General features: G+C 39.3%; 1 protein-coding gene across 1 annotated transcript in view; it reads right to left on the bottom strand.

The window, feature by feature from the left end:
* The window catches only part of PIK3C3 (phosphatidylinositol 3-kinase, catalytic subunit type 3), a gene marked incomplete at both ends in the record, with an annotated part of 36,462 nt that extends 28,757 nt beyond the window's left edge, over positions 1-7,705 (bottom strand). The window contains 3 exons of the mRNA XM_010132343.1: positions 4,753-4,882; positions 6,870-7,013; positions 7,517-7,705. Of these exons, the coding sequence (XP_010130645.1) occupies positions 4,753-4,882; positions 6,870-7,013; positions 7,517-7,705 (463 nt within the window). The remainder of the gene's footprint in view (positions 1-4,752; positions 4,883-6,869; positions 7,014-7,516) is intronic.
* Between the last annotated feature and the right edge of the window lie 1,245 nt (positions 7,706-8,950).

Genomic DNA, 8,950 nt, shown 5'->3' with positions numbered 1-8,950 from the left:
ATCCAGACTCAATGTGAGATTGTTCTTCCTTTTATTTGGAGAGCACTTCCAAAAAAGTACCAACTAGGAGAAAAAAAAAAAAAAAAAAAAGACACAGAAGACTTAAGACTTGCTGCATGCTTGGAGTTGTCTAGGTTGCACAGTTTGTCAGACACCTGCACTAGACTTTCAGCAGCTCATCGCTATAAAAAAACCAAAAAGACCACTCTGAAAAAGAACAAATTCACAAGAATTCAGAAAGCAATCTGATTCTGCAGGATGCATAATTTCTACACTTTCTAAGAGAGCAATGCTGACATAATAGGCAAATAATAGTCTAGTCTCCGAAAGTCTGCTAACAGCCATTAAAACCCATAGTGAAATGAAATTTCAGTGTTCTGCAGACTCCCTGCAGCTGTTCGTGTATCAGTGGAACTGATCTGTCAAATATTTTTTTGCCTCAGTCTTCACTGATAACCACTCCCCTCACAGCTCCCTAGGCAACGGACGCCAATAGGGGGAGCAAGGGAGCAAAGACTCTCCCACTTAAGAGATGAGGTTTGTGACCACCTGCGGAACCCGAACATACTAAGTCTAAGGGATCTCAGCAGATACATCCCATAGCCCTGAGGGAACTGGCTGATGTAGTTGCCAAGCCACTCTCCATGTTATCTGAAAAGTCCTGGCAGTCTAGTGGTTCAGAAGTCCCTGGTGACTGGAAAAGGGGAAACGTTGCACCAACTGTTAAAAAGGGGAGAAAGGAGGACACTGGGAACTACTGACCTGTCAGCCTCACCTCTGTGTCTGGGAAGATCACAAAGCAGATCGTCCTAGAAGCTCTGCTAAGGCATGTGGGACCAGGAGGCCATTCAAGACAGGTCACTGGATTTTGGTTTTGTTTTTTTTTTTCCTCTTACTCACCTCCCCAGAGTTTAATTTGGATACTGGTTCCTACTTCGAAGCAGGAAGCAGAACTCCACATTAACTCAGTTTCCTTGGAAACACTTTACTTCAGGAAGAGTTAGAATACACTATGGTCCACACCATGGCCTCTGCCCTCTCAAAATCTGAATTAAACTTTAATTTTTATGGAAGCTAGTACGACATTTAGGTTTGAATGCCAATGCTTACTCCTTTCACAAATACGTATCTAATTCAGCTTTTCTGATTCTTGGTTCCTACCTGCCTGAAACGGGTGAGGTTTAAAATATCAATCCTCAACTATAATTATTTGCTCTACCAAAATAAAGGACTGATCAAAAGCAGGTTTTTTTTAAAGCTTGTTTCCAGATTTGCTAGGAACTGGCCATTTCAAGAAGCACTAAGCAGTAAATTAGTCATGAGCATCTGATGTCCTTTGTTCTGAACTCATTCCATGTAACAAAAATGTAATCCTGTACCAAGTATGAGATTGCTTGTTTAAAGCAACTGATGCACTAAATTTACTTACACTCTAGACTACAGTATCAGAAGTAATCTGTCAGAAGTAATAGGATCAAAATGCAAACTTATAAGACAACTGAAACGTCTAAGAACCAGTTAACTCCATTCAATATATAGTAGGGGATATTTTTCACTTGGCTTTTCTCCAGTAAACTGTGGGACAGCCAATCTTCAGATTACTTTCAACAGAACTCAGAAACTTCACAGTATGAAAAGGAGGGCAGAGTGGGCAAAGTATAATCCTTATCAACATTTCAAGATGTTGGATGTAACCAAAGCACAGAAAACAAGTCTCTGGGTTCTTTCACCTTATTACGGTGGTAAACAGGATCACAAGACCCAGCCTTTGCCTCATACATGACTTTGTAATACATTTCAAACGTAGAGAACCAACAGCATGCAGACCAGCTGTAACACAAAATTCTGTTTCAGGCAGGCTGGACATCATCACTTAATGCACTCGCAAACGCCTTACCTAGTTCACAGAAAAGATCTTCTCTTTCTCGGCAATGAAGAAATTCCTTATCCTTACATGTCCACTATTTTAGTCACTTCTAAATTACTCACTACTTTTTGTTAATCTAACAGAAATATTTTTTCTTACTCAACGCAGCACTCTCATTTCCACTACCTTACATCAATGCATCGAAATATTCGGAGTACCACATATGCACATCCACATTTAGGATAGTAGTTACCAAAGCTTTGCAAAAAACTTGTTATTTCAATATCTTTTTTTTACAAATTTTTACATTTATTTGCTTGTTCATTGTACTAGAGAATAAAGAAAAAAGTAATCTTCTATGTTTTAGAGGAAAATTACTGACCTCTTAAACTTGTTACAGTGATGGGAAAAAAGGCATAATACAGCAATTAGTTAGGTCTGCACACAACACCAAGAAGAACTGCAGACATACATATACACAGATGAAGAACTGTCCTCTTGGATTAATATTTAAAGCTTAAACTAAGAGAGAAGGTACTGCATTCCCTTCAGGTAGAGAAGCATTCATCATCTGCTACTAAATATGGGGCACTCCTGTAGATACTATGTCGTTGATATTATCTTATTTCAGTCAGCCAGCAGGTGTGAGAGAAATGAATGGATCAAAAAGAACTTAAGAGTACTTTAAGTAGAATAAATTAACACACTACTCATGGGAGAAACATCTTAACACCACTAATATTTGAGCATGCTAATGTATTCCACACTCTTCCCATTAGTATTTCCTAGTATGTGAAAAATCTGCATTCACAATGACCCTCAAGATGCAAAGCGCTGTCTTTTTCATCAGCAGCCATTTAACAAGCAGCATTCACATGAATGGTTGTGCGCTTACAAAACAACACCTCAACATGCAATGAAAGACTTGCCATAGCATCAATTATTTAAGGCAAAAGGATGCAACTCCTCCAGGAGCCAGGCACTGATTTGATTCCTTATAATAATAAATACCACACACATACACTCACACACAAACTAAGAAGCATGGCAAAAAAATAAAAAAATATTTTTTAGATGGAGAAAAGAATCTTCAGCAAGTTCTTCTCAAAAGTTACTTGTTACCTGGAGGACTCAATTTTGGCCTCTGGTATCAGACACTGATCAACAGCTTGTATACCTGTCCAATAAACACAAAACCCCAAACCAAACCAACAAGTCTACACAAACTCATCTTATCTCATTAGTCCTACTCCTCTTACCTATTTAAACATCCCTTCATATACAGCAGTATTGGGAGGCATTTGGCAACCAATGAGTAAGTCACAGAAAAACTGAAGCTGACTGTGCTCAAACAACAGCTATTTAGGAATGATACATCACACGAATCTCATCCGCTGTGTAAACAGCTGTGCAAATGAAAGCTCTCATAGACTCAGTACCCAGAAACCCTATTCACTTCGTAGCATCTGATGGTAAAATGTTTTTATAAATGAACATAATAAAATATCAGTGAAATCACTCTCATTTTTCAGAAATTAGTAACTCCCAAAACAGCTTTTGGAAGAGAAGAACGGGGGCAGTGTTATTAGCTTTTCATTAGCCATTAACTAGAAGTCTCAATGGGGATGTGAAAGGAGGATTCCCTCCTCTTCCTCAGAAGCTTTGAGCCCATATGCCAAAAGAACAGACACAGGCATTTTAAGACTGAAATACTCTACATTTTGTGTATTTCCTGAGCTAGCGAGCATAAGGGAGCGAAAGGAAGAGAAGAAAAAATACTGGTAGGATGTGGTCATGTTTGCGTAACAGAACTAGCATGGAAGGGAAGGCCTACACTCTAAAATCCTTTCTCAGAGAGACACTATCTACATCATGCAAACATTTGATGAACAATGAACAAGCCTTGACATTCGGTGTCTGTCCGGAGCTTCCTTAGGCTAGAGAGGATTTATTCTACTATGAACCACAAACGGAGCACCACCAATGCCGGAGACCTTTAAGGAGCTTTCCACTATAAATGGAAGGTGAACAAGAATAATATAAAGAGAGATGCTAAATAAAAATTAGTTGATAGCTGTGATAAACCTCGAGATGAGGAAGTGGTTATATTTATGTCACTGGCCCTATCTTTCATTGAAAGTTGCACAAAGGTGAGAATGAGAACTAGGAGACCAAGATTAAGAAGAAAGTACACTGACTAAGTGGGCTGAGCAGTCTGGCACGCTTGGGTCAAGCTCACCTGAAGAATGAGAGAGATCAGTTAGTAAAACAGTTCAAGAACTAACAACTGCTAATCAATTCTAGAAGTACTTTTGATTGCAAAAAAACACTCTGCCATCAAGCTGGGAAAAGAAAACACTAATACAGACACATTCATGATCCGTACTCATGGATAAAATTTTGGTTAATTTCTGGAGTTCTACTCAAATTCTTTTTAACGCAGAGGTATGTCATTCACACCTGAACACTACACCACAGAGACTTAAAAATACGGGAAGGCTTCTGAAAGAATCTAGACTGTCCTCACAGGTTACCGTTAGAAGCTGCTCTTACTGAACCCGATGGAATTTTGGTTTCAAGCCCCTTAAAGGCATGTTTACATTTTTGTTCTTGAGAAAGAAGTAGGATGCTACATTGTTAAGACAGAATGCTATGCATATTAAAAGGTATTTATACGTCTCCTTTTAAAAAAATACTTTAGAAGCAACTGAGTATGGACAGTTTAGTTATTTGCATAAATTCTGTGAAATATCTAACCAAAAATGACTTTCACATGAGAAAACAACACGGGAAGCCTGTCTTCGTTAAAACCTGTCCTCATTTCACTCCAGTGGAAGTGCAAGACTTTTCACATACATCTTAAAGGTTACTTGCTATTCCATTACCTTTGCCAGGCGGCTCATTTGATCTTCAGAGATCGTGCTGCTGGTTCTCCCAGGAGTTTTGGTGGGCTCTGAGCCATCAGCTTCTACGTTGGGCCAGACTTTCAAATCATGCATTCCTTGACGAAACATACTGCAGGAAAAAATGCAGAATCGCTTCAGTAAATTCAAAATAATACAGCTGTCAGGAATCAAAGTACAGCAGCAGCTGCAAGAAAATGAAGTGGATTCCTTTGCCAAATCTCCAAATGTGCACTGCCACGCGTAACTTAACTGAACCGCAGAAGTGCCTTGGCACCTTGTGCCCTCTACGGCCTTCATTTTTATTGGCACACGGGCTTCAGAAGAAAATGAGAAAGTCTGTGGTAACTTATTCGACAAGCGGAAAAAAATGCAAATTGCATAAAGTCACTGGAGTGGTACAAACCCAAACTGAGGATAACGCTTGACCTTCACCATTTTATTATTCGTAAAGGAACAGAAAGTATTACTTTTGACTTGCAAATCGTAATACTGGCTTTAGGTCTGTCAGTCTGAAAAAAAAGTCAACTAAAAAACTACCCAAGTTTCATTTGAAGGCCAACTGACAAAAGGCAGCCTTCGAGCTGCCAAATAAAAAAAAAAAAAACCAAAAAACCCACAACCCCAACACTGCAACCATCAACACAGTATTTTCTCCATCTATGCTTGAAATTGAATTGGTAATTGAAACTGCACAGCGAACAAAACCTTGCAGGGTAACTGGCCACACTTTTTCTCTGCAAAACCCTGCTTCTCTTGCTTATTTGTGCTGACCCCTGTAAGAGATGCCCCAAGAAATCAGCTGCATTACTTTTGCCAATAAGACACAATCACTTAACTCTAACAACTTCAGGTAAATACAACTGGAAGGAACGCTTTAAGAAGTCAACCATTAAAAATGAGAGATACCTAGCAGAAGGACCATTTGACCTTGAATTTACACATCACTTTGCAAAATACTACTACAGCGGTTTCCATTTACAAGCAAATACAAAATTTCTTCAGTATTTGTTCCTTTATATCCATCTACTTCACCCAGGCTCCACACGGTGGAAATAAAACTTCATTTATTTTTTTTTTCCAGGAAAGTCAAAGTGGTATCTTCAATGACACAGAAAAAACCTCTTCCTACCATTATTTTCTGCATTCAAGTATTTTTAGGTCAGCTTTTCTAAGGCTAATCTAAACTTTTCCTGCACTTCAGTTTAGCCTTATTAGTTCTTATCCGGTGACAGGACAAAAAAACCCTACTTCTCCCCATCTTCCAGTGCTACCTACATACTAGAAAAGTGCTCTTATAGCCTATTCTTCAGCCTCACCAGTCTCTTCTCCTCCTCCATCAAATCTATTTGCTAGACAATCAATGATACGGACTCCCTTGGACTCCCCGTCATCAGCAACGTGCTTGAAATGAGTTACATAGAACTCATATATCCCAGCCAAAAGGAAGAGTACAAAGGAGGATATGACATTGCCCCTGATGGGCGTACTTGCAGACTCTTTCTATATTCAATGTTGTTTGCACACTTCACAACAGATTCACAATGCTGAATCACGCAAGACTTAGTCATTCTAAAACCCAAATCGTTTCCTCTGTTTTCCTGGGCGGCTGCTTCCCATTCTGTACTTGGCTATAATCAACTGCAGCAAGTACCAGCGCCTCAGACTTTTCTTTAAACTGCACTCTAGTTTTTTCCTTCTGTACCCTCTGCACTTTGTCAAGATATTTTTGATGTACTGTCACCTTCCAGCACACTTCCAATTCTTTCAGGCTTAGTGTTACCATCCACAAATTTACTAAACCCACCCTCTCCTAGATCACAGATTATTAATTTTGATCTAGGGGAAAAAAAAAAACAACAACAACTAAACTTTGGTGTTATACAAGGGCAGACTTTTTTTTGCCCCCCACAACACTGTATCATGTATGAAGTCACACTCAGGAAGACATAAGAGTAAGTATCTTTGTATACGACTTTTCACACATGAAACTGTTAACCCGGTTTTAAAAAAGCTGAAAAAAAAATCTCATAACCACTGCTATCTTACTATTCACAAGTGAGCTTCAATTCTGCACCATAGAAGAAAAACCCGTATACCCATATTTCCCAAAGAGTGAGACCGTTGTTCCTCCCACAGGAACTGCTTTGCCGGGTCCATACACATCCCAGATGGTCAGAGCCACCTGTGCATTGCGAGGCAGGTCCGGATACTTCACAGGCAGTTTCAGCCATTCATTCCAGCTGCAGAGAAACACTTTTTATTAGTCATAAAGCTTTAGAGTTCAAGTTACTCTGTATTAGTTTATAGAACCCAGATTCTCCTTAGAATATGAATTTCTAAGGGCAGTTGGACTATTTTCCTCTGGGCTTTAACTGTTCAAATACTTGTTTTGAGCAGGATTAAAAGCTTAGAAAACAAAGGAAAAATACTCCAGCTTGATGACTAAGTACTAAAGATCACTGCCGAAGTGCACTAGTCCAGGCCCCAGAAGTTATCCAAGTAGTCTGACATGCCCAAACACACCAGTTAACAGTGTTACTACTTACCCACTACACAAAAAGGCTGGTTTTGTGCTGTCAGAGCAACACTTAATAACCACACAGAGACTTACGTTTCTTTAAGTTATTTGAAGAAGACAACCAAAACCAAATCTTTTTGACACAAATAAAACCCCATAATTTCATTTCCATAATGTGACACCTCGGTAGCTAAGAGGAATATGAAATAAAAGGCAGGCACTTACTTCCATCTAGTGCTAAAAGCTTTGTAGGAAGTTCTAACCGGAAGAGCAAGAGGCTTCCCTTCTGCGAACACCTGACAAGTTACATACAAGTCAGAGCAAGTTTCTTGATACAGTCCTGAGAACTTCAGCATTGGATCTTCCAAGAGAGCTTTGTAACTCTTCTGTTCTCTCTTCCCTTCCAAACTTCCTCTATGTGGGGAGGGAAAAAAATGAAAAAGAAAGAAAAAAAGAGGGGGGAAGAGAAAAAAAATAAACCAACCAACATTTGTTTTACCCCCAGCAAAAATCCTATTCTATTTCCATAATTTACACCTAATTAGCCAGCACTAAGGCTATCCTCACTTGGCATTACTAGTTGATAGGGAAATCCAAATATTGGAGAGGAACTCCGGATGTGAAGTGATGATCTAATACAGAATTTAGTGCTGTACAGATCGAGGGGTGGGAGGGGTGGTGTGGAGGAGTGCAGGGGAGGGAAGGGAAGAACTGCTTGTTTTTATTTTCAATGAGGATAACTTCTTCCAGTACAACCTGTAGATTCTCAGACAGCATCAAATGAGGTACCCTAAGCAGAGGAAGATGGCATATACTGCTAACATTAAAAAACAAAATAAATATCAAATTAGATGTGCTCCAAATACTATTTGGGGAAAAAAATATTAAAAGAAAAGCCTTATTTTTAAGCTGTATGAAAAGTGAAGCATAACTGGCTTTGTTTGACAACTGTCTCTCAAATCAACCACAAATAAAAGCTCAGCTGAGCAAATGTTCAGATAAAACTTCATTAAAGCCCTGCAACAATTTGCAGAATGCTGTTGTGAGTAAATTAATGGAATTTCTCAGGCCTCAGCTATACCACAATGAAAACAATCATGAGTATTTAGTGTCTGACTATGGATGCACATGAGAAAACAAAAGAGGAACTGTGCTGGTAATGGGAAGACATCTAAGACCAATCTTCCATTAAATAAAAAAATCAATCAGTATCACAAAACCACTTCTGAGTAGATTAGCAAGTTTCTGCAAGAAAGTAGAACAGCACATTCCAGGACAACTCTGATGCACGAAAAAAATCCTAGTTATACTTTTGATAGGCCCAATGAATAGGCAAAGAGTAAACAAGCATCTGACTTCAGAGATCATCACCCATTCAGAAGTCAAACAACCCCCAAACACCCTTCTCCGAGTTAGTTTTCCAAAAATGTGCAGTATATACCGTGATGTAGCAACATTACAGATACTACATTTCAGAGACAGCCGCGACCCTGCTACACAGATGTAAACAACTCACTGCTGTGAAACAGGAAGATGCCGCAGTTAATTAATGAACAAGCAAATACCTCAGTGTGTGGCAATACCAGCTCCAACAAGAGTGCCGGCACGCACCCACTGAGGGACGTGCTTACATGCTGCAGCACCCGATCTGTCTGCAAC

The sequence above is a fragment of the Buceros rhinoceros genome, unplaced genomic scaffold (genome assembly GCF_000710305.1).
Source record: "Buceros rhinoceros silvestris isolate BGI_N320 unplaced genomic scaffold, ASM71030v1 scaffold4353, whole genome shotgun sequence".
NCBI classification, from domain to species: domain Eukaryota; kingdom Metazoa; phylum Chordata; class Aves; order Bucerotiformes; family Bucerotidae; genus Buceros; species Buceros rhinoceros.
Note: the sequence above shows the minus strand (reverse complement) of the source record. Positions and strands in the feature narration are given on the sequence as shown.